The sequence below is a fragment of the Asterias rubens genome, chromosome 5 (assembly GCF_902459465.1).
Source record: "Asterias rubens chromosome 5, eAstRub1.3, whole genome shotgun sequence".
NCBI classification, from domain to species: domain Eukaryota; kingdom Metazoa; phylum Echinodermata; class Asteroidea; order Forcipulatida; family Asteriidae; genus Asterias; species Asterias rubens.
In genome coordinates, this window is record NC_047066.1 from 4,165,728 (window position 1) to 4,190,571 (window position 24,844).

General features: G+C 38.9%; 2 protein-coding genes across 7 annotated transcripts; one reads left to right on the forward strand and one right to left on the reverse strand.

The window, feature by feature from the left end:
* Positions 1 to 1,122: 1,122 nt before the first annotated feature.
* Positions 1,123 to 16,984, reverse strand: LOC117290878 (serine dehydratase-like). Of its 6 annotated transcripts, none has more exons than XM_033772437.1 (8): positions 16,897 to 16,984; positions 6,842 to 7,017; positions 5,854 to 5,893; positions 5,105 to 5,244; positions 3,973 to 4,064; positions 2,624 to 2,851; positions 2,014 to 2,138; positions 1,123 to 1,430 (listed from the first exon to the last, which is right to left on the reverse strand). In XM_033772437.1, exons 2-8 carry the CDS (start codon positions 6,989 to 6,991, stop codon positions 1,240 to 1,242), a joined length of 966 nt encoding a protein of 321 aa, XP_033628328.1. In that variant the 5' UTR covers positions 6,992 to 7,017; positions 16,897 to 16,984; the 3' UTR covers positions 1,123 to 1,239. The 6 variants fall into 6 exon arrangements, with proteins under 6 accessions (XP_033628328.1, XP_033628332.1, XP_033628327.1 ...); XM_033772441.1 differs by lacking the exon at positions 16,897 to 16,984 and adding an exon at positions 10,075 to 10,212; XM_033772436.1 differs by lacking the exon at positions 16,897 to 16,984 and adding an exon at positions 9,978 to 10,212.
* On the forward strand, positions 9,347 to 10,567 carry LOC117290086 (gastrin/cholecystokinin type B receptor-like). Its single transcript, XM_033771334.1, has one exon. The coding sequence runs from the start codon at positions 9,347 to 9,349 to the stop codon at positions 10,565 to 10,567; it is 1,221 nt and encodes a 406-aa protein (XP_033627225.1).
* Positions 16,985 to 24,844: the final 7,860 nt, after the last annotated feature.

Consider the following 24,844-nt stretch of genomic DNA (forward strand, 5'->3'; position numbering starts at 1 on the left):
TTCATTAAGCTTAGTCCCAGACGGAATGAAGGCATTCTATGGGTCTTTAAGTTGTTTGCTAGACACCGTTTTGCAAGGAGTAAAGTTTTAAAGACAAAGTTTTATACAGAGCTAGCTGCTGCACGCAGTTTCCATTGAGGAAAATGGAAATAAAACACATTATATTCACATAAGTTCCCAACGACCATCTTGTCATTGGCACTTGCACTCTTTGACGTGATTGAAATAAATAAATTAAAAAAAAAAAAAATTAAAAAAAAAAAAAATAAAAAATAAAAAAAAAAAAAATAAAAAAAAAAATAAAATAAAATAAAATAAAATAAAATAAAATAAAATAAAGTGAAATAAAATAAAATAAAATAAAATAAAATAAAATAAAATAAAATAAAATAAAATAAAATAAAATAAAATAAAATAAAATAGCTTTATAAAATAGACCAATGATTTTATTTACCATTAAAAAGATTTTAACACACTGCAAAATACTATCAAAGGTAGCAGTATTTTCAAAATAAATACTACTTTGAATGTTACCCTGTGTAATGTATTAATTCATAAATACAAGCACAAATTAAAGACAGAAAACAGTTCCCCTGAACAATTCTTTTTGTACAAGTTTGAGGTTAATTCTCTATAAAATGTACTCTTTCATTAATAAACTTTAAGTAAAAAGACCACAGCTGCCCTCTCCAATTTATTTTTACAAATACATGATAAGTTTCCATTAAAATCCAGAATCACCTCTCTTCATTATACACTTTAAGAATTTGGTGGGTCTTAAAAAGTATATGGTAAATTTATGGTAAGGTGAAATTGCACCTTATGGTTTTTAAATGCAAAATATAAAAAAAAAAAATAAGACCAAAGAAGTATAAACCTGAAAGAATTTTGATACCTTTTGTATACCAAGTTTTTTGGCCATGAGATGAATCCCTTACTCACTCTGAATGAAGATATAATTTACCTGTAGAATTTTCAGCTTCATTAGTCATCAAGTTTTTAAGAGGAAAAAAAAATAGTGAAAATCACAGAGCAATTTTTCCAGGAGAGTCGCGTAAATTGATAAAATAATTTTCGTCTCCCTGAGACAACAATTATTTTGGTGAAATTGTTTTACTCATTTCTTAAAAACTACAAGCAGCAAGTAACATTTTTAGGGGAAGCTTTCTATCATCAATATCGTGATAAAAAGTATTGAAAGTATTGAAAGACTGGTCAATATTGGAACTTATTTTAAAATCATAATCCAACACTGGCTTGGTACTCTATAAGCTTCTGAAGTGTGATTCCGCTCCCGCCGCATACAATCACCAGAACAGACTTCAACTCAGACGGCAGCTTGCCTTCTTTTTGCAGATCTCTAAGGACGTTGCTATAGACACCTGCCAAAGCTGCTCCACACGCTACTTCAACGAGGATGCGATGATCGTCTGAGAATTCAAAACAAATCATCTTGATTTATCAAATTTCTTGTCAGATTGCTGTGTCTACCATGTAAACCCTTATAAGGTGCTACATAATTGGGTCTCAGAATTCATCACTGCAATAACCTATCTTTCTGAAAATTTGTATCTCAGCGCCTTGAGTACCTTGTTTGGTTGGTTTGGTTATATAAGACTTCGATCTACCTAAATGAATTTCATATGTAAAGTTTAAATGAATTTATTTCTTACTTTTACTACTTACAGAAGCAAGATTTTAAACTTTGCATGGTGGGAATGTAATCTAGTGAGTTTTGTGGAGACACAATGTAAATAAACTCTATGTGCTGTGGTGGTTCTGAGAGATTTGTGAAGACACCATGTTAATAAACTCTCTCTACGAGCAGTGGTGGCTCCTCTGATCAGAACCACGTACCACCCACTGTGGCTACAACACTGGAGAGGGGCAAGAGGCAGGGGGTCAAGCCGAGTTCAGATCCCCCTCCCCCTGTTGCACCACTGCCCAGACTTGTGTACCCCTTGTCCCTTTCAACTGTTGATCCAAGAGGTGGCAAAGATCGTTTATATTCACCTAATAACCGCAGGCATCCATTCACTGCGTCCCGATCGTCAACCACTACAGAGTGAATAGGGTGCTCTTTGGAGTATTCCAAGCTGCGTTTACAAACAGTCAGGGCACCAAGACATTTTGCCCGGCTAAAAAAGAGGGGCAAGTTATGAGAGATGGGAGGAAGATGTTAATTGTAAAGATTGTAAATTTCATGTATTTTTATATACCTGACGAATAAACCATTCAGTTCAATTCAATTCAATTAACGATGAGGAGAAAAAATGAAAGGAGTGTTTAATGGGATGTGGCAACATTGAATTTCAACCTACCATGTTTTCAAGCATGGATGAGTTTAACCAAATGTGAAAACTCCTGAAATTAGCTTGTAGGTCTGGCAGGCCGACTGTATGCTTTGTTTTTGAAAGGGCAAGGGCACCAAGGCATTTAGCACCCTAAGAGGAAAATGTACATTTCTAAAGGAGCATTTCAAGGGCACCAAGGCCAATGACCAGGGGGCATGGGGTCAAAGGCTTTTGTTGCCTCAAAATTGTTATCGCATTTGCATTCACAGGAAATATGAACCAGGTTTACTTTAACCAAATATTATGTTGAAGCATAATTTCAAACCCACCTTGTTATATCTGGTAGTGTGACCAACTCCCCAGCCAAAACGGCCGCATTGTAACTATCGGCTCCTTTGGTTTCCATAGCAACAATAGGAACATCGCTCCATCCGACCTTCTTCATTCCTTGCACCACTCCACAGAGTAGACCCCCGCCCCCTACGCAGACGACGACTGCGGCTGGCTTGATGGGCATCTGGTTGGCACTCTCGGTTATGACTGTACTGTGCCCCTCCCTGTGGACGTGGACAAAAACATAACATAATTACCAGAAGTCGTAAGAGCTTTGAATAGACCTTTTCGCAAATACCGGGGCGCGTGCGTAAAGCTAGGAATTAGGTGCATTGTGGTCTTGCTGGTATCCAAATTTGATCCATATATATCCCACAATGCACCTCATCCAACAGTCTGCGCGTGCGCATTGGTATTTGCGATAAGGTCTATGGACCTTATGCACATGACGTCATTTCAGTAGGGCGCCCTCACCTAGAGGTCAAAAGGAAGGTGTTCATCTGCCAATCCTGTGCGCATACAAATCTGTGCGTCTCGATTGTTTCGTCATCCCTAAGATGGCGGCTGGATGACGTCAATGCATAATGTCTCTAGCAGACAAATACTTCATTTCATTTACTAATTCTGGTTGTGAAGCCAAGATTATTCACTATACTAGCCAATCACCCAATGGAGAGAAGACAAGGAAAGAGATTTTAATTTTTGATGTGGGAGAAAAACCCCAGAGACTTATTAAGAGAAAAGAAATACTGCCTAGCAAAAAAATTCTACCAGCCACAGATGTGAAATTGTATTTTGGTTTGTAACCTTATTCTGAAAAGCATAATATTTTGTGCCTAGCTACTTTTTGTGCTTAAAGCCATTGGACACTTTCGGAACAGAAAAAAAAAAAAAAAGTTCACAGATTTACAAATAACTTACAGGGTTTATAGAAGGTAATGGTGAAAGACTTTAGAATATTATTCCATGAAATGCTTTACTTTTTGAGAAAACATTAAAACAATATCAATTCTCGATATCGAGAATTACGGATTTATTTTAAACACATGTCATGACACGGCGAAACGTGCGGAAACAAGGGCGGGTTTTCACGTTATTTTCTCCCGACTCCAATGACCGGGGGGTTTTCCCGTTATTTTCTCCCGACTCAGCTGACCGATTGAGCCTAAATTTTCACAGGTTTGTTATTTATATAGAAGTTGTGATACACGAAGTGTGGGCCTTGGACAATACTGTTTACCGAAAGTGTCCAATGGCTTTAAGCAGCAAAATGAAATTGGGCCCTGAAATATTTCACCCTTTACTTATTTTTTGCTCAGGAACCTTTGATAAATTCAGATCTTACCATAAATCCGGATGATCAAAAGGATGTATTACGATGGAGCCTTCAATGTCTTCAGCTAGCTTCAACGCGTACTCATTAGCATTATCCCATACCTGAGTAATATACAGACAAAGTGCAGTCACGAATCAAGAACCTGGTTTGCACTTAGGCTTGGTTTCAAGACGCTCCTGGGGCGGATTTCACAAAGAGCTATGATTGATCTTAACTGCCCATCAATCGTAGTTGCTAAGTAAAGTGTGATTTCACAATTTCATTGCTTTGTAAAATCGGCCCCTGTTGTGTTATTTGCGAACGAAAATCAATTCTGACAGAGGGTGCTATTATGACATGAACCGCTATCATATTTTTTTATGACAAATTCCTCAAACATTTTTGAGAGTAACTAAGACTAGTTTGCAGGAAACATTCAGGGTTTCATTCCATGGCTTTTTTGATGGACCGGCAACCAATAAAGTTCATGTAAAGGCGATATGTACTGGTCTTATTTTGTATGTTTGGTTTGTGCTATGTGTAATCTACATGCTGGGTAGATTTTGTTCTTTTGAGAACTTGTCTTGCTAATACTCTACTGCCTTGGAGTAAATTTTGGGATATTCATGAGATTTCTCAGTTCTAACAAGAACTGTCCTTTTGAGAACCCAGAAGTTTCGCGAATTTTGAAAAAATATTCTCCTCTGCAGAAGAATATATAGCAAGACAAGTTCTCAAACGAACATAATCTACCAAGCAAGTAGATATACACATGTTGTTACTCCGCCCACGACGCACGTGTGAGCAAGAACACGTTGGGCTCTCCAATGCCTTTTTGCACAACTCTGCCGCGCGCGCCAAGATAAGCGCACACATGTCGGACCTTCTTTGCGTTGTGATTGGTCATTAGCAATGGGGCGGAGCTTAGTGGATCAGTCTATTTCATAAAGCCAATTAGCAGAAAATACTGCTTGACAAATTTGTTTGCTAAGCAAATACTGATTCAGGCACCAGCCACAACAATTCAAACTTAAGCAATTTGGGCTGGTAACCTGTTTCTGCTTAGCAATACTATTCTGTGCTTAGCAAGTTTTTTTGTGCTTACTGGCCTGATGAAACTGGGTCCAGGAAGTATCTTCAATACAAACTACTGCACATTAACCTTTCCATGAACTATGACCTCTGCTCCTTCATCCCGCAGACCAGCAGCCACAAAGTCTGGTGTACTCTCTGGAATGACGATGGTCGCTGGGTAACCAAGCTGCCTGGCTGCATACGCCGCTGCAAATCCAGCATTCCCACCTGAAAAGTGAACCAAATTTACATCTTATCATCAAATTGGCACATTTGCTTGGCAAATAAACATAATAAAAATTTCAAATCATTCACCCAAACTCCCTTTCAAAGCGTATGGCACCTTTTGCTTGACTTTGACAGATTAAGTATTGCAAATGCCCCCAAGTTGGCGTGTCATGGTCAAGCCATCTAGTGCACTTAACTCACACTCTGGTGGCCAAGTCACTGGAGTGTGGGTTCAACCCAGCTGTGACACACCTTTCCTTGAGCAAGACACTTGACTATAATTGCTTCTCATTGTCCTGTTGAATGTTAATGACTTGTAACCTCTGCGCTCATTTAATAGCTGGTGCTGCAATACTCCAAGGAATTGAGATAGTTTTTAGGAATGTTTAGGGCTCAATAAATAGTTGTAATAACTAATATAACTGTTAGGCGCTTTGAAGAGCCTACTTGGCTTGCAAAAATGCATAATAAATACACATATCGGTTATTAACTCCATGTACCCCTATCAACAAACTTAAGGCAAAACAACTTCAACTGATGAACTAAATTTGGGAAAATTTGCGACTGCTTTGAGAAAAGCAGTCAAGGTCACTAACTGCATCTCTTACCTGATGAACAAATGATGTGTTTTCCACCCATCTGCACTGCCTGTGGATACAAATTAGAAAATTGAAAAAAGTTGACTCACTTAGGACTTGCGTTACCGGGTAATATTGTGCCAAGCTCATGTAAAATAAAAACTACTCAGGATACTTATAAAGGCATTGGATTCATTTGGTAATATTGTCAGAGACCAAATTCTCACTTGGTATCCCATTCTCAACATATGCATAAAATAACAAACCTATGAAAACTTTGGCTCATTTGGTCAATGAAGTTGCAAGAAAGTAATGAAAGACAAAACACCCTTGTTGCACAGATTTGTGCGCTTTCAGAGGCCTGAAAAAGACTTCAGGCCTGATGTCTTTTTCAAATTCAAATATTTTAGTGAGAAATTACCTCCTTCTCAAAACCTATGTTAATTCAGAGGGAGTTGTTTCCTTCAATGTTTCATCTTATCAACAGCTCTCCATTGCTCAATACCAAGTAAGTTTTTATGCTAATATTTGTTTTGAGTCGTTAACAAAAGTGTCCTGGGGTCGATTTCATAAAGATAGTTCTAACTTAGGACTAGTCCTAGGACTCAATAAGAGCTATTCAAAACTTAAGGCTCGTCTTTAAAGGAACACATTGCCTTGGATCGGCCGGGATGGTATTTGAAAAGCGTTTGTAACCGTTCATTATATTGGTAGAAAGATGTTGCATGGTCGGGCATTTATGGGAGTTTTTGACTCCCATAAATGGCTGACCGTGTTAGTGAAAAGAAAACTGAAAAGAAAAGCGCAATTTTAAAGCAAATTTGTGTGGATCATTGTATTCTACTTTTAAAACATCTTTCTAACCATGTGCATTTTATAACAAACGGTTACAAACGCTTTTTATAGACCAACTCGTCTGATCCAAGGCAACGTGTCCCTTTAAGGCTAGTCCTAAGTACTGGTCCGAACTCGAGATCTCTTTGTGAAATCCACCCCAGCGCTTTTAAACATTCCGTACCTTCTGTATTCTGTGTCCAATCCCTCTGATCTTAAATGACGCCGATGGCTGCATGCTGTCGCATTTGATGAAGACTTTACAGCCAGCTACTTTACTCATGGGTACACTCTCCAACAGAGGGGTGCATATATGAAGAGGTTTAGCCATCATTGCCAGATTCTTTGGCCTTTATAGTTCTATAAAAGAAATGGAGAAATAAATTAAAGGGTTTGAATAATAATAATAATAATAATAATAATAATAATAATAATAATAATAGTGGCTTCTTTTACAGCGCTCAGTTCCGTCACGTAGTGACGCTCATGGCACTTCAACATTATTAGCCCTGGTCACTGGGCCTTAAATCATTCCTTAAACCATCTCAGCTACCTAGGGAGTATACAGCCTGTGCCGCTAAATATGTAGCGCACTAAGCTAATCAATCACAAGAACCATCTCTGCCCTCACAGGTAACCCATTTACCCCTGGGTAGAGAAAAGCTTATGGTTAAGTGTCTTGCTCAAGGACCCAGTGTCACGAATGGGATTCGAACCCACACTCTGCTGAACAGAAACACCACAGCTCGAGTTTGTTGCTCTTATCCGCTCAGGCTAGGAGTACAATATCATCTGCAGAACGAAGATTAATGATGTTATGCCCTTGTACTTTTGCACCAATCTGCTCATCTTGAATTGCAACTTGGATACAAACAACTCACAAATGAAGTGTCACAAAGCGTTGAGCGCTTCTTGACTTTAGAGTCGAGTTGGTTTAATTTTAGCTACGTGCGCGTCATTGTGGGTTTGTAATGGATTGTTAATACAACCAGTTAACAATGTACATGCGTCACAATACATTTGTCAAGTGTTTTTTCTTTGGAGTTTCACAGTTTGGTTTGAGCATACAATGTTAGGTTTCTTGTGTGTTCTTTGTACAATAATCATCTTTATTGTGGATACAACCAGTTAACAATGTACATGCGTCACAATACATTTGTCAAGAAGAAACTCCATGGCTCTCTCCAATCGCACAAGGACAAGAAGGACCCCTCCACCCGTGCCGGAGTCTATCGCATTCCATGCGAATGTGGTAAGGTTTATGTTGGGGAAACCGGGCGTAACCTTCCCACTAGACTTAAGGAACACCGAGCACACGGAAGGAGGGGGGACTTCGATAAATCCGCCATCGTCAAGCATTCCCACATCACTGACCACCGAGTGAACTGGGAAGCAGCAGAAATCATCGCTCCTATCCAGGCGTGGCACCCTAGATGCATCAGAGAGGCCATAGAGATCCACAAGCATGACACCGTACCCCAAGACATCGGCTTCCACATCAGCGACATCTGGCTCCCCCTTCTCCCGACCAATGGATCATCTATACCCTCAGTCACCTAGGCCCCACACCCTCACTATCCCCTGTGCTTGTTCCTAATGACACGGTTCAGTGAGCACACACCCCCCACACACCACCCAAGGCTCCACAACAGGTTTCACCACGCATCATCGAGTTTACTTCCCGCCTCTATTTCCCGCCTTCATGCATCACCGCTGATCCACCGCCCAGTACTTAAGCAGCAAGCAGCATCAGAGTCCAGCATTCTCCAGAAGACGATCAGAGCATACTGATCGAAACGTCGAGTTAATCCAACGGTTCTTTTCAGAACCACCCCAACTCATTTAGAGATTGTTATTACATGGTGTTACCACAAACTTTTCTATATCTTACTTCCACCATGCAAAGTTTCAAATCCTACACATTTGTCAAGTGTTTTTTCTTTGGAGTTTCACAGTTTGGTTTGAGCATACAATGTTAGGTTTATTGTGTGTTCTTTGTACAATAATCATCTTGTCACAACCAAGTTTGTTTCCCTGCTTTGAGATTTTTCCAATGGATGTGCCTTTAAAAAGAAATTTTTAAAAAACAGCCTTTCCCTATATCAACATGAAATTTCATTACTGTAATTATTATTATTATGAGAAAAGCCGGGGAAGCTAATCAGCCTCAGATATACAATTCCTTCCATTTCAAATTGACATTCAGTTCCCTAGAATACAAACAACTTGTCCCTTTCTGAAAATGATTTGCTTTCATCCATGTTTCGACATGATTTGCTTGTTCCGTTGTCATGTTTCAGCAACCACAGTAAACAACATTCAATGACGTATCCATCTCTTTGGTTTCTGTCTCCAAGCTACGGAATAACAAACGGTTGCACTTATAAAGACTTGGCCAAAGCCAATTGGCCGTTGAAAAAAATGTATCTAAATTTACCCTTCACTGGGCCTATATAAGCTTCAGAGAAATTTGAGTCTTTCATCATTCTTGGGTGTTTTTGTGTGTGCGTTTCAAATAGCAACCAAACTAACATTTTTGTCAAACTTCTTAAGGTATCGTTTGTGCAGCAGATCTAACACATTTTTAGTGGCATTTCTAAATCCTTGTCGTCAAACTTGATCGCGGGTTATAGTTTGTGGGTGTGTTGTGAGAGAGTTCAAAACTAAACAAAAACTATCTGCGATCAAGATGGAGGACATCCAAGTTAGCAACTCTTCCTCTGAGATACAGACAAGTGACTTTCAGATAGACGTGGGTACTTACGTGTACCGTACAATAAGCAGCATTATTATTCTGGTGCTTGGAGTGCCTGGAAACTCTCTCATTCTACGCGTGTATTGGTCAAAACCGCTCACGACAAGCACACACATTCTGATCATGTCGTTGGCTTTGACGGATCTCTTAATCTGTTTATGTCAGGTCTCTGATCTCCTGTATGATTGTCTTGCTCTAGTAACTGGTCAAAATGAACATAAATTGTTTGAGATAATGGGATGGATTGAGGAAACCTGCATGTTTACCTCCACTGGTGTCACCATATTGATTGCGCTCGACCGTTACGACTGCATCTGCCGCCCGGCGCACCTGCGATTTTTTAATGCATCAAGAGGAAAGGCGGCAGCTTTCATCTCGTTTCTGGTCGCTTTCTTGTCAACGACTCCAGAACTCACCACGGTACTTACTAGTGTTGACACTCCTACATTGCACCAAGTATCGCAGGGAACTCGACTAGCTTATTTATTATTCGCATTTGTGGTCATCATCATTTCTTACTCTACGGTCTACATGGCCATCCGGAAGCATGTCAAAATTGGTTTACCGTCCAACATGGCCAAACCCGATGTTAGCCTTCCGAAGGTCGACCAACAACCAAACCCAGTTACGGCACCAATAAAACCAGAACCAGCTTTACTAACTGTTCCTGACAAATCGGGCAATAATATGTCACTTCAGAAGGTAGCAGTAGCATCTATTTCCATGGTAACATCATCATCGACAAAGGAAACTAACAAGGCAGCCTCAGAGGGTAGCAGTGAGAACAGCGTCCATCCAACTACGCCACAGATGAGCACGAGTGGGTCCAAAGTTTCAGATCAAGTGCACCGTGACAACAGAGGGCGTCGTGTGAAAACAACTGGTGCCCCTTCTCTGCAGCGGAAGACAACCAGAATGTTGTTGATTACCAGTGTGGTGTTAATGGTGACCTGGCTGCCATATTGTATTTACATCTGTGTCTATTTTGCTGACCTTAATGGGATAAGTGTCAGCCCAATAATCGTAGATATACTAAGTCAGGTTTTTTCTGTTTTATACGTGAACAACTTCTGTAACCCGATTATTTACGGTCTTGCAAATAGTCGGTTTCGAAAAGACTGTGTGGAGTTGCTACGCAATCTTCACATTTGTTAGATTTGAATAACCAAAACACATCACCTTATTACAGAGCCATAACACATCAAACCATCATATAGCCCCATAACTATAACTTTATAAACATTATATATGTGAACATTTATTCTTCTTTTTCCTTTAAAGTGCTGCTTCAGAAAATTTGAAGATTACCGCACTGTGGCTGGGCGCACGCGTGAAACCATGGGACCGAAAGCCAATCAGGTGCAAAATATACATGGTGCAAGTAAAAACTGGCCAGCAAGATTACTGACTAGGTGAGACCCTCAGTGCATTCTTGAATGCATCTAGAGAGGGTGAGAGTGCAGGGTCCGTCTTCAAGCAGTTCCAGTCCTTCATTTTGCGAGGAAAGAACGATGAGACGTAAACCTGATTGCTGCAGTGTGGGATGTAGAAGCGAGATCCATGTACTCTAGTCAGGTATTGTGCTTCAGCAAGGTGTGTATTGTAACTCGATTATTTACGGACTTGCAAATAGACGGTTTTGAAAAGACTGTATGGCGTTATCACAATAATCACATTTGTTATATCTGAATAACCAAATTATATCACCTTTACATAAAGCCATAACATATAAAACCATCATTTGTGTCGGTTTTATTGTAAACAATATGTATTCTAGCTGCATTTTTGCTCATCTCTTTTTTCAGCTGTGTTAATATGTAAAAACTGTCTATTAATTTTGGTTTTTACCCATACACCATGTACACATCGGTGTATGGGTAAAAACCAAAATTAATATTCTTTATCCCTGATGCAAATTTAACATCTATTATATCGTTGCGGTACCCGCTGCCAAAACATAGGATTCGAACTGCCTCTAGCTGCCGGGCAACCTCGGTGGTCTAGTTGGTAAGACACTGCTCTAGAATTGCAAGGGTCGTGGGTTCGAATCCCACCCGAGTAACATGCCTGTGATATTTGTTCACAGGACTCGGGGAAAGTACTGAGTATACAGTGCTAACACACATCGGTGTATGGGTAAAAACCTAAATTAATATTATTTATCCCCGAATTTAACATCTGTTATAAAAACTGTCTGTACAGCGTTTTTAGATTTTTAATGTAAGACTGTGATTCAAAGTGGGCGTGAAACAACCTGGTTTGAAAAGTGTGTAAAAGATAAGCAATTGGTTAAAAGTGTGAGAATCACTGGTGTAAAGTGTGTATAGTGGAAGGTTACTAGTGGAAAAAAAAATACCTAGCTGTTCGGAAAACTATAAGGGGGCCTAAATGTATGAAAAAACATTGACTGACAAGTTTGTGTAGTAACTAAAAGTAGAAGGTTTTTATCTCCACTGAACATCCAACTAAATTATGTGAATTTCAAGTCTCAATGAGCTTGACAAGTGTGTTTTTGTGAGCGGAAAATCCCGAGAAATAAGAAAAAGTAAAGTAGTATAAGACTAGACATCGAGTGTTTGTGGAAACAAACACTAGGTGTTCGGCTGTCGTATGGGCAGTGTTTGAATCAATGAAAAGAATTTTGATAATAGCTCGTCAAAATGAAGCGAAGTCAAAATGAAAATGTATTCTTGATGTGTAAAGTTTTAAAGCAGCAAAAGGTGTACATTTCAATCTAAAAGCCATTAAATAACGCCTTTCCTGGAAGAGCATTATACAGGCATTTCCAGTTTTGACAGGTCAAAAGGTCAAGACAAGTTCACCAACATATTCATTTTTTTAAAGTACGCAAAGCCCTTTCATATGAGGTACAGATTGTCAAAATAGCTTATGTGGTTGAGGAAATATGAACTTAAAAAATATTGATGACTGTAGAAGAGACTAACTATAACCTAAAGGGAAGAGTAAGTTGAAAACGCCTTGGATATACCATGGAGGTAGATATACAACCAATGGGGGAAATGTGTAGTTCTTAAGACATGAATTTTTAAATTTCAACTTTCGATTTGATCCGGAAAACAAGGTCAAAATGGGGTCATGCCTGTGAAGCATTCACGCAGTTTTATTGACCTTTCCGATGATGTATTGGTTGTAAGAATCCCTCATGTAGGTCAAAAGCTATGATTTTCTGAAACAATAAACTTTGAATTTTCATAATTCAAGAATGGATGACGTCCATCGTGACATAACAACGGTTTCCTCTCCTAATGAATATCTAACTATGTGTAGCGTTTCAAGTTCATACGAGTTCTATGGAAAAGCCAAGTTGTTATTTTAAGTGGACAATTATGAATGTTCCGAAGAAGAAGTATTATTATTAAGAAAAAAAAACAGACAAAAATAAGACGTGTTCCGGGCTGAAGGCCCATGGAGGACGGGCCAAACACCTAAATACTGCTTAACTAATAACAGCATCACGAAATTATTGGTTATCACGATAATACGTAGACCCAGTAACTGGGGTGCTGTACCGTACTCCTTTTCCCCCAAAATTTTGTCATTACGGTCGTACTACCGATAATGACAAAATTTCGATAAAAGGAGTAATACCAATAATGACAAAATTTTGAAAAAAGGAATACAACCGATAGCGACAAAATTTTGAAGAATGGAGTACAGCGCCCCAGTTACTGGGTCTAGGTTATTCTCATATCCTGGTGTCGTGGGTTTCAAGTAGGATAACGGGAATATTTTTTTACAATAAATAACTTTAAAAAATTTGTTTAAATCATCTATCCAACCTTTTTACAACACACTTTAAATCATCTATCCAACCTTTTTACAAGACACTTGCACTTCATCGTGTTGAAATCTTAAAAGTTTTGGTCTTTCGTTGCGAGAGATCGTCTGCCATTTACAGTGGTAATGCATACAAAGTGTGTTTTCAACACTTTCATTGGTTGGTATTTTATTAAATCTTCAGAAGCTAGTATGGCGTGCTAAATAAATCATAAATCTCATTCAATTAATATTAAACAAATTTAATTACATTTTTTGTCCTTAAAGACATATGGCTGCTAGGTTAGAATCCGGAGATATCACAAGGCATGACAGTAAAACACCCTGACCCCCTTGGAGCACAAACACTTCATAACGATCTGTTTTCCCAATTTTAGACCAGCAATGTTTGGTTTCAGGAGATAAGAAACCAATCTGTTTTATTTTCTCTATTAAATGTAGACATAAAAATATGCTATTTATTACATTTAGCAGAATTTATTACAATCTGCAGTTAATAAAAAAAACAATTTTTTTTCATTTTGGCACGCCATAGAATACCAAATAGCAACCACAACACCTGATCTATTGTAGTGACTGAGTGAAGGGGAATGAAACTTAATCTTCCAGACAATAATTTTGCTTTGAACTTTTGAGGTTGGATGTTGTTACTTTGACTCATTTGATTGTTGGTATAATATACCAAAAATTTATCATTTTATAAATGTTTGAGCATAACCTATGACAAAACCCAGTAACTGGTGTGCTGCATTCCTTTTAAACAAAAATTAACAAGAGCTTGCACAGAGTTGGGGTTAAAAAATATGTGACTATCGAAAACATATTGTAATGAACATGCTTTGTGATGCATTTCAAGCTCCTTTTGTTATAGTGTTTAAACACATGTTCTGGCTCTGTATTGGCCTGCAATGAATGTGTATTGTTGTGCCAGACCGGGGTACAATGTAGTCAGTTATGTCATTAATTTATCATTCCCTTGCCAGCCACCATTGGCCTGCAAGGATTGTGCTTTGTGATGCATTTCAAGCTCCTTTTGTTATAGTGTTTAAACACATGTTCTGGCTCTGTATTGGCCTGCAATGAATGTGTATTGTTGTGCCAGACGGGGGTACAATGTAGTCAGTTATGTCATTTATTTATCATTCCCTTGCCAGCCACCATTGGCCTGCAAGGAATGTGTTCACATTGTTAGTATCATTATTTCCCCTCAATTTAGCTTTAATGATTACTAGTACATTTAAAATAACAAAGAGTTTCCTATTGGGTAATTCCATGTCAAATCAACCAGTAGTCCCCAGGTGACCCTCTCAGATTTTGATGAAACTTTATCAGAATGATTGGATGTGGCTCAAATGAACACATACAAAAAAGCTAAGTCATACTCCACGTCCTTTTCGAGATATGATCCATTGAAATTTGGTCGCGGCGGCCATTTTGTGCTCGCGCGAGACGCGAAAAGTGATTTTTGTGTTAATTTCCAACTTTGAAAGCTCATAATTTAGTTATTGTACCAGGTAGAGAGCTCAAATTTGGTATTCCATCTTACTTCTTGCCAAATTTAATGAATCTGCACTCAATTTAAATGTATCTCCTTTAATTTTCTAGTTATGGTCACTTAAAGTAGGCACTTTAATCAGCCGAAAATGTTTTTTGGGATAATTGGGGTCATATGCACCCTGTGCCAACATGAGAGGTCAAATGAATCCTATATTCCCTAGGTATTATCTATGGGTGCATGTCTATATCCATAAGCAATTATAAGCTCACCAATGCATTAATTTAGAAATAGCATGGGCCCAAAGTTGGTTCCAGCCAGAAAAAGGTGAAAAAGACCCCGCCCGTCTTGACCCCGTTTGACCCCGCGATCAATTAAAACATTTTTTGAAATTTATACCAGTTAAACATTTATATTATATCTTCTTATACACCAATTTTCAGCTTTGGCACTCAACTCCTTCATGGTGTGGTGGCAATTTGAATATTATATGTTTTGGGCACATTTTAATGTAATATCATACAGTATACATGTACATGTACATTCATGTACACATGTACAATACATGGTTATATATGTTTGAAGCTTGTGTAACTGTTTTTTTTCTGGCTAACTTTTCTAACTGTTGATTTGACACGGAATGACCCTATTGGGTATAAAACCAAGGCACCAAATCTAGGTGTGGCATTCTAGAATAGAACTGTGGCTTGGGACATCAGGGTGGTCGGACGGCGGCTCTATACTTTCTATGTGTAAACTGAAGGCTCTCAGTACCATTTACAAAAGTACTAGCACAGATAGTGGTCAGCCTATGTATTTATTTCTGTATAGTTTATTATCTGCACGTCGTCCGGCCGGGTTCATAATGTTAAGGTAATGTTGTATTTATTTATTTATTAGTTAAGTGAGGAGTGTCCTTAAATTCCCCCAACTCAGCCAGTTGCTACGTTTTGCTTTATTATTAATTGACTTTATTATATGTATTATTTTGTTCATGTCCCCGTTGAGGAGAATTACAAGATGAGCGAGTACCTGCATATCTGTTTCCATTTTTGAGTTGTTATTTTGTCTCTGAGTTTAGCAAGTGGTTCCCCTCTCTTTCTGGCGGATGCAGGGTTGATCCGTTACAATATGATCCGACGAGAACTAACATCAACAACGTACAATGTACGTCGGGCAGGAATACATAAGCCCCATTCATAATCAAATCATTGATTCAATAGAGCCAAAACGATAGACCAAGTATAACTGGGGCGCTGTTTGACCCAGTGACTGGCGCAAGATTCCTTTTTTCGAAAAAGAACAACCGATAATGACCAAATTTATACGACCGATCATGACAACATTTCGAAAAAAAAAGAGTACAGCACAGCGCCCCAGTCACTGGGTTCTGGCATGAGACCTACCTAGAAACTATAATAAGCCACTGGTAGCATGGGGTCCGCCCGATTGTCTGAAGGTCCGTTAGTCCGAAAGTTCAATAGTCCGAAGGTTCGATAGTCCGAATGCACAAATTTTCCATAAGAGGGGGTTCATTAGTCCGAAAATGTAATAGGGTTCGTTAATCCGAACATTTGATGCGATAGTCCGAAGGTTCATTAGTCCGAAGGTTCATCGATCCGAAGGTTTACTGGTCAGACGGTTCGGTAGTCCGAATTTAGAATAAGGTTAGTTGGTTGGAAGGTTCGATAGTTCGAAACAAAAACGAGGTTCAACAGTCCGAAGGTTCGATAGTCTGAATCGAGGATAAGGTTTGATAGTCCGAATTGACAATAAAGTTTGATAGTCCGAATTGACAATAAGGTTCGATAGTCCGAATTGACAATAAGGTTCAATAGTCCGAATTGACAATAAGGTTCGATAGTCCGAATCGATAATAAGGTTCGATTTAGGACTGACAGACCTTCGAACTAGTAAACCTTCGGACCATCGAACCTTCGGACTATCGAGCGGTCAAACCGGTAGCATCACTGTCCATCATGGACCATCCATCCATGGTCATGGAGCAAGCACAAACGATGGAACATTGCTTAAAAAAAAAAAGATTACAAACCACATCAGACCTCTCGTATATATCATGAACATGAATATCTCACAGATTACATAATGATAGTCTTACCATGGGGATATAATACTCTCTACTTTTATGATTTTTTAGTGAAAATAGACAGCGGTTCAACAACAAACTTACCCGAAACAGCCATAAAAAGTGTAAAACACATAGACCTTTTCGCAAATACCGGGGCGCGCGCGTAAAGCTTGAAATTGATGCATTGTGGTCTAGCTGGTATCCAAATTTGATCCATATCTATCCCACAATGCACCTCATTCAACAGTCTGCGCTTGCGCATTGGTATTTGCGATAAGGTCTATGTATACGGTATGGCGCCCTCTGTCGTTAGAACTTTACACATCAACGGGGGCGCGGCAGGGGGCGTAGTCCGACGAGCCAATCATTTTGCAGGAATTTCGACACCAAGAGAATGAGAGAGTGGGCGGGGCAGGATTCGAGTATGGATGGTCAAGATTTTAATTGTTGTCACACATTTTTGGAGATGATCATTTTACTTAGATACTTGACAACATGGGGTGACCATTGCACATTAGCCAAAATTGTTGAGTGATTGTTGCAATAGATGGCCCAGAAGTCAATAGAGCATCAAAAGCAAATTGTGGGTTCAAAACCTGGTCATATGACACTTTATAATTGCTTCTCTTCAACCAGGGGTATAAATGGGTACCTGTGAGGGTAGTAAAGCCACTGGGGTGTCACGGCAGCTCAGGGCTGTATAAGGAATGTTATGGCCCAATTACCAGGATGTAAACCGCATTGATAGGGTTATTACTGCGCTATATATAAGAATTAGTTATTACTATTATTATTATGCCAAAGTAAGACAACTTTTAATGTTTTAGAAATATGTTTAACAACGTTTTTACTTCCTTTTACATTACAAAAGATTCAACAACATTTTGCTGTTAAAACCAATTTTATTCACAATTCTCCAAAATTAGTACACATAATTATGAATAATAATCAGGATTGCATATACAACTGTTCTAAATATAAATACATCAAGTCAACTAACTCTTAACTCTTTTACACAGACAAGGCTTTTTGAGTTCAGTAACTTTCTCTAGTACTGACAATACTTTTTGTCTGAATTTATCAGGCATTGTACTTGGCCCCTGGGGTTAAAAGGTGGAAAATTGCATTGAGTACAATGTTTATTGTACATGAATATAATAGGCTTGAACATTTTTTCAGGCTACTTGTCTTGCCCCGAGAACTTAATAGGCCTCTTGCCTTTGTAGATAGTGCCCTCAAGTGATCATTATTTTTACTCGCATCTATCATTTTCCAGTTATAAAGCCTTCGTCTAATTCTGCAGTTTTGAGCCCCAATTTCCTTGTTTTTTCCCTTGGATCAAGCACAATCTGTAAGTTTTTCATTCCGTCTTATTATAAATCATTCCTTGTCTAGCTCGCTCGATTTATTAGCGTTTTCAGGCTAGTTTACTTTCCTTAAAACTGTTGTTGCCAAAATCGGCTACATGTGCGCTTTACATGTACTTTTTTACCATGTGTGCATTGCGAAGGCACTACACGTTCAACGTTTGTCCGGAAACTGGGCAAATCTCATGTTTAGTATTTCAGCATGGATATAGGGTCTTTTTTGTGACTTTGCCCATTCTATGTCAGCTTTTTTATATTTTAAGGCTTCGTTCACATTATGCTTTATAACTAAATGTATGTTTTATTCTTGTTTATTACAGTTTCACACTGGTTCCAATAAAGAAACAAATGACAGTCTGACAGTGGAATAGTGTTTAGCCTCTGACTAATTTCGTCACGTACTCGACTTAGTGAGGTCAGAAGACTACTTAATAAACCCATTATACACTTTCGGTAAACAGTGTTGTCCAAGTCCCACACTTCGTGTATTACAACTTATATATAAAATAACAAACCTGTGACAATTTAGGCTCAATCGGAGTCGGGAGAAAATAATGGGAAAACCCACTTTTGCTTACTTAGGCCTACACTGAATACTGATGATTTGCCTGTAGTTTCTCAGTCTGTACACACTAATTATTTGCTTTGGGGCCTTGCAAAAGGCACCATAGACATTTTAAAATTATTTTTGATGAAGATGATGATGATTATGATTATTATTTGTTAACTATTTTTGGTACTTTTGGGACCCCAAATGTGAAAATTAATGCAACCTTTAGGTTTGAAGATACCTATGTAAAGAAGGCAGTGAACAAATATCAGCTTTATATGTAAGAGGAAAACCCAAAATAAAGAAAACCCGCACAACTATACTCAAATTAAGGCTTTGGTCCTGAAATTGAACTGGGAGGGCTCACAGAAGTGAAACGGCAGGGAAAGAAACCAGTGAGCCAACCTGAATGCCCCCCTCCCTAAAATAAAAGATTACATGTAGTTTCAGGATTCAAATTCAAACTAACTTGGTAGTAAACTATCAATGCATACCTGAATGATATTGGTTGAAAGTTGGCAATCAATTTAAAACCTTTCTATTCAGAAAGATTTGACGACTAGATTTGATTCAGATAAGGAGGATGTCAAAAGCGACTCTGCCTACCGGTTGAGGGAAGGTATTCGCTTTGCTCACGTTTGAACCAGAGAGCACTTAAAACAAAGTGCAAGGTGACAGGAGAAATACTACGATCAGAAGACAAGCCAAACAACGCTAGAGACCGAAGCCTTACCTAATTCTGAAAAAGCTGTCAGAAGTAACATTAAGAATTCAGAAGCAGCCAAGAGGCAAGAAGAAGGTTGTACATTTTGACCGGCTAAAGCCTGATGTGGGCCGAGAGCTAGTTGGTTGGGACAGTACGGAACCACCTGTGACACCTGTCTAAAGGCACCAGGAAGAGCCAGTGATAGAAGAGGAAGACATAGGTGTGGTGGAAGAGACCCAAGAGGAGAGTGTAGGCTCGGAGACGTGCCTGCCAGAGCCGATGGAATCGGTGCAAGGGACCCCAGAAACCTTAGAAGCCCAATTGGAGAACCAAGTTGAAACTCTTCCATCTGTACAGGGGAGAAGGAATCCACCCAGGCATCGCCGTAGGCCTCAACGTTACTTATAACTTTAAAAAGAGGGCAGGGGAACCCAGGGAAGTCCCTCGACTAAGGCGTTGTTGTGTGAGTGGAGAGTGAATGAGTTGGGGCGTATACACCTTAATTAATGTTGAAGTTAGCAGCTATTAAGTGCGATCGGATTTCATTGTGTGTGTTTTGATAGGGACGTCATGAGGAAAGAAACACCATCGAAGAAGACGGTACCGAAGGACATGGATGAAGCAGAAACAGTGGAGTGTCCCAAATGCCATGATGTGTTCCAGCATAAGCGGATTTTGGAACGCCATATGACGATCGAGCCAGAAGTGTTCTACTGGTGTGGAAGGTGTGATCACCAAGACAACAGAAGAGACAACCTACGGAAGGGCTCAATTTCATTCTGCAGCACTAGAAGAGGTGGAACAAATTCGAGCGGAGTTCTACGAGTCCAGGGAGTGGGCAAGGCAATCTAAAAGCGAAGAGACAAACCGCCACTGCATGAAGAGAAATAAGTCAAGCCTTTCTGGGTGAAGGAGTTACCCTAGCCCTGCCAGCGAGAAGAAGCGGGGCAGAGAGGATGTCGCTCTCGAAGAGAAGTCGACAAAGAAACGCGCATGGGTGGAAAAGCTCCAGCAACGTTGTCGAGAGCACCTGATGAGGTGTTGCCAGTAGACAACAGTGGCCATCAGGGACGCGTCTGTGTGCCAGGATCCCCAGGAAATCACTGCGTCAACCACAGGGAACGAGATTACAGTGCAGATAGGTGTCAGAGCAAACCATGGAGACACAGCTGTAAACCATTGACCGGGGTTTACAAGAGGCAGCAGAAATTGCACTGTCTGCAACACCTACCAGGTGGGAAGAGGAGGAAGTAGCCCCGAAATACCTGCCGAAAAGCCCAGGGGCATGCTGAGGATGATGCAGCGGACGCAGGGAGAAGGCGCTGCTGACGACGAACCAGTGGGGGAGCCAGTTGAAACCCTACAGATGAGTGACACACCATTTCAGCTTGGAAGACTTCTCTCGGGTCAATTGGTAAGATGGAAGGAGACGCGACAAAGCGTCATTTACCGGTCCAAGGACAACAAAGTCATCCAAGGAGAGACGATAAGAGAATTTGACGTGGTTTACTTGAGACCATGCAAAAAGCCAAAGGATCAAAAACCACCTGCACTTGGGGGACACCTGTGTAGGTTGGTACTAGTTAGTTGCGAGATACCGGGGTGAATTTGTTACAATACAGTAAAACTAACGGCAACAATCAGAGAGAAACGGTGCGTGTTTCTAATTTAAAATTAACACAAATTTGTTGGTGCTACCAGTTGCTCATTACCAGCGAAAACTCTCTGTGTTTACTTAAAACAAAAGAATTTGAATAAACTCATTCTTCCAAATAACCATGGTGTATACTCCTGTAAAGGAACTTGTGCTGAATATTTAAAGGAACATTACAGAATTGGTAAGAAAACAAAATTGTCTAAGATCACAGATATACATAAAACTTCAAATACACAGTCCAATAATGATGATAGTGATCTGTCCGACATGTCATAATTTGATGAGAAATAAAAAATATAGTTTCGCGATAGCAGTTTATCGCTCAGTGAGCGTTATATTTATTTTTGTTATTGGCATCGTTGTCATGCAAAATATGTAGTCTGTTTTTAACAGATGGCTGATCAATCATTAACTTCTACAGGTTTGTCAGTTTATGTATGGTGGATTACATTAAATGCTTACACTGCCAGCAACTCGAAAAACAATTCTGTAATGTTCCTTTAAAGGAACTTGCGGAAACCCTGATGACTTTTTGTATAACAAAACAGGATAGTTTTTTTTCAGTAATAATATATTCTCTTCTGAACCAGTTAAACCTTCAAAAGTTACATAAATTAGCCCTCATTTGGAATGTTTCTTTACAATCTACAAAATAAAAACACAACTAATTAAACACTAATCTATTTGCACCTGTTTGGGAGAGATGTTAAAAATTTAATCGGAAATACAAAAAACTAAAAAAGAATAAATTAACCAGAAATAAAAAAAACGATTCAAGCTGTTTGAAACAACATAACATAACAATTGGAACGTTCTCTTCAACTCTGAAAAAGAGTTGCTGTCGCTTAGTCATAATTGTCAAATAATAATCAACTATTCATTAATTAGTTGGTGTATTGTATAGTTAAGCTATTGATTAATGGGAACAACAGAAATAATACAATTTAAAATAAACATCTTTTGCTAAGAAGCAAAATTGTACCAGTAAAGCAAATTCCGTTTAAAAAAAATTATTGCCCCATGTTGCTAGGATAATGTATTGAACCATTTCAGAAACAATTGGCTCCACACAAAAACTCATTTATACGCATAAAGTGAACCTTGTTTACAATAAGTGTGACCTTGCACATTCTTTGAGTATTCTGGCACGCAAGATACTACACTGGTCCTATGGGAAAGTTGACATTTTGTGTCAGAATTTTTACATAAAACTATATGAAAGTAAAAGCTGGAAAAGTTTTGAGATGTGCCCCCTTTCATCATATCAAAAGTTGATAAGAATTAGACAGTGCAATCTCCATAAAATATAAGATTTCATGGTTTCTTCCATTGAGCTGTGTACAAATCGTGCCTTTCAGGAAATACAGGCTCTGTGGCTCTTTTGTAAACATGTGATGTCACAGGTCACATCATCTACACATAATACAGAGTGCTTATGGGTGCATTCGTTTAGCTTCCCTGGGTCATCCCAGGTCTGCCCCGGTGCGTTCGAATAGCTTTTGACATCATTCCAGCGGCTCACCCAGGTCAGCCCCCAGTGCCCTGCTTGTGGAGTGGGTCACTTGGGGGCTGGCCCCAGGTAAACGACCTCACTACGAGAGCGGTCAGTGGTCGTTCGTTTAGCTCTTGTTAGGGGCACACCCGAGTGAGCACCGCGGGGTAGACCCAGGGAAGCTAAACGAACGCACCCTATTTAACACTGTAAATTAAATTCGTGTCATGCCTGTGGGCAAGCCAAAGTTTTTGTACAGAACTTCTTTAAAAGTGTGATTTTTGTGCAGCTGTTGTCAGGCTACATGTATTTGCATATTGGTACCATAGTAATTTCTGTACATTCTGGACTCTATTTATAGAATGCATAACCAGTATTTGTGTATTCTATTTAAATAAAATAATGAATACAAAAGGGGAATCTTCATCATCATCACACATACTCTATGTTCCCTAAACTCGTCTGGCAAGTTACGAAGACTGTGCCTTTTCCAGTTGCGCACCGTGTCTCTGGAATTCCTTGCCATACGAGCTGAGGGACACACCTGATCTATCAACATTCAAACACAACCTCAAGACTCATCTGTTCAATTTGTCTGTTTGCTAGCTTCCGGCGCCTTTGAATGGAACCATTCCAGATACTGTGCGCCTCATAAATTGTATGTTATTGTTATTATTATTAACAGAAAAAAAAATTGTTCATGTTTCTCGTTTTGGCTATGCATCGTTTAGATGATCATTTGAGTGATACCCTATTTTACACCATATGGTAATTATAAAGTAATTATTATTATCATAATTGGTTTCTATTTACATGTCTTGATCATCTGGAAACAAATGATGTGTGCTTTAATTAACTATACAATTAAATACATTAGATGCACAATTAACTAGATGTTAAATTTGCATCAGGGATAAAGGGACTAATCATTTTGGTTGTACCCACAGACACTGATGTATCTTAGCACTGTATACTCAGTACTTTCCCGAGTTCTGTGGTATCCCACTCGAGTAATATGCCTGTGATGTTTTTCACAGAGCTCGGGAAAGTACTGAGGATACAGTGCTATTAGAAATCGGTGTATATGGATAAAACCAATGAATATACACAGTGTTTATGTAAACAGATGCAAAAAAACTCTCTTGCATTTCAAAATGGAAGATACCTAAAACATGCATAATTGTTTTCTTTTATACGTTCTAGTTAGTCACAAAAATTTATCACAAAATATTGTCCGACAGTTACAATTGGCAAAAGATAGTACTATTGTTTCTATTTCATAATTATTAAATTAAACATTCACATCTCACATAAATAACACATTTATTTTAATATATATTATATTTCTTGAAAATTAATTTACATTATTGTTTTTTTAATTTTAATCTATACACATTGCCTGGTGCGTTTCATGAAGTTCAATTACAGGAAGATCTCTGTTTTTTTTAAGTAGACGAAATTGTAATTTTATTTGAATGGACACATTATAGCCCAGGATTGAAATTACACCGAGGTAGCCTCTCGTGCCCTGTTTCATGACCTCGGTTTCCCATAGACTCTTAAAGGAACGTTACAGAATTGGTAAGAAACAAAAATCATGAAGATCACAGATTTACATAAAACTTACACGGTCTAATGATGATAGTTGAAAACATCCCTTGAAATATTTCTGTCTGAAATGTCATATTTGATGAGAAATAAATAATCTAACTTCGCGTTTGGAGTTTATCGCTCAGTGAGTGTTTTATTCATTTTTATTTTGGCATCGATGCAATGCAAAATTTGTAGTCTGTTTTTTAACCCAGATGGCCAATCGTTCTCAAACTTCTACAGGTTTGTCAGTTTATGTATAAGGTGGATTACATAAAGTGCTTACACTGCCAGCAATTGTTTTGTTAGCAAAAACCGATTCTGTAATGTTCCTTTAAGATTTATTCAATAGAAGTGCCCTTTGCAAAATGAAAATGACCTGAAATGCCCGCCGCACACTTAGGACTGGCCTTAGGTTTGAATAACTCTTGGGACTAGTCCTAGGTTAGGACTATCTTTGTGAAATAAACGCCTGCCGTCGATTTCACAAAACTCTTCCTAACTTAAGAATAATCTTAGGACTTAGGACGAGTCCCAACCCTGCACTGTAGCATGCAGACCTTAAGATTAATCCTCAGTTAGGACGTGTTACTCCCCCTAACAGATAAGACGAGTCCTAACTCTTTGTGAAATCGACGGCTGGTTCAGTAAAAGTTTTAAACTACAAGCCCTGGGGCCCTTTGTAGAT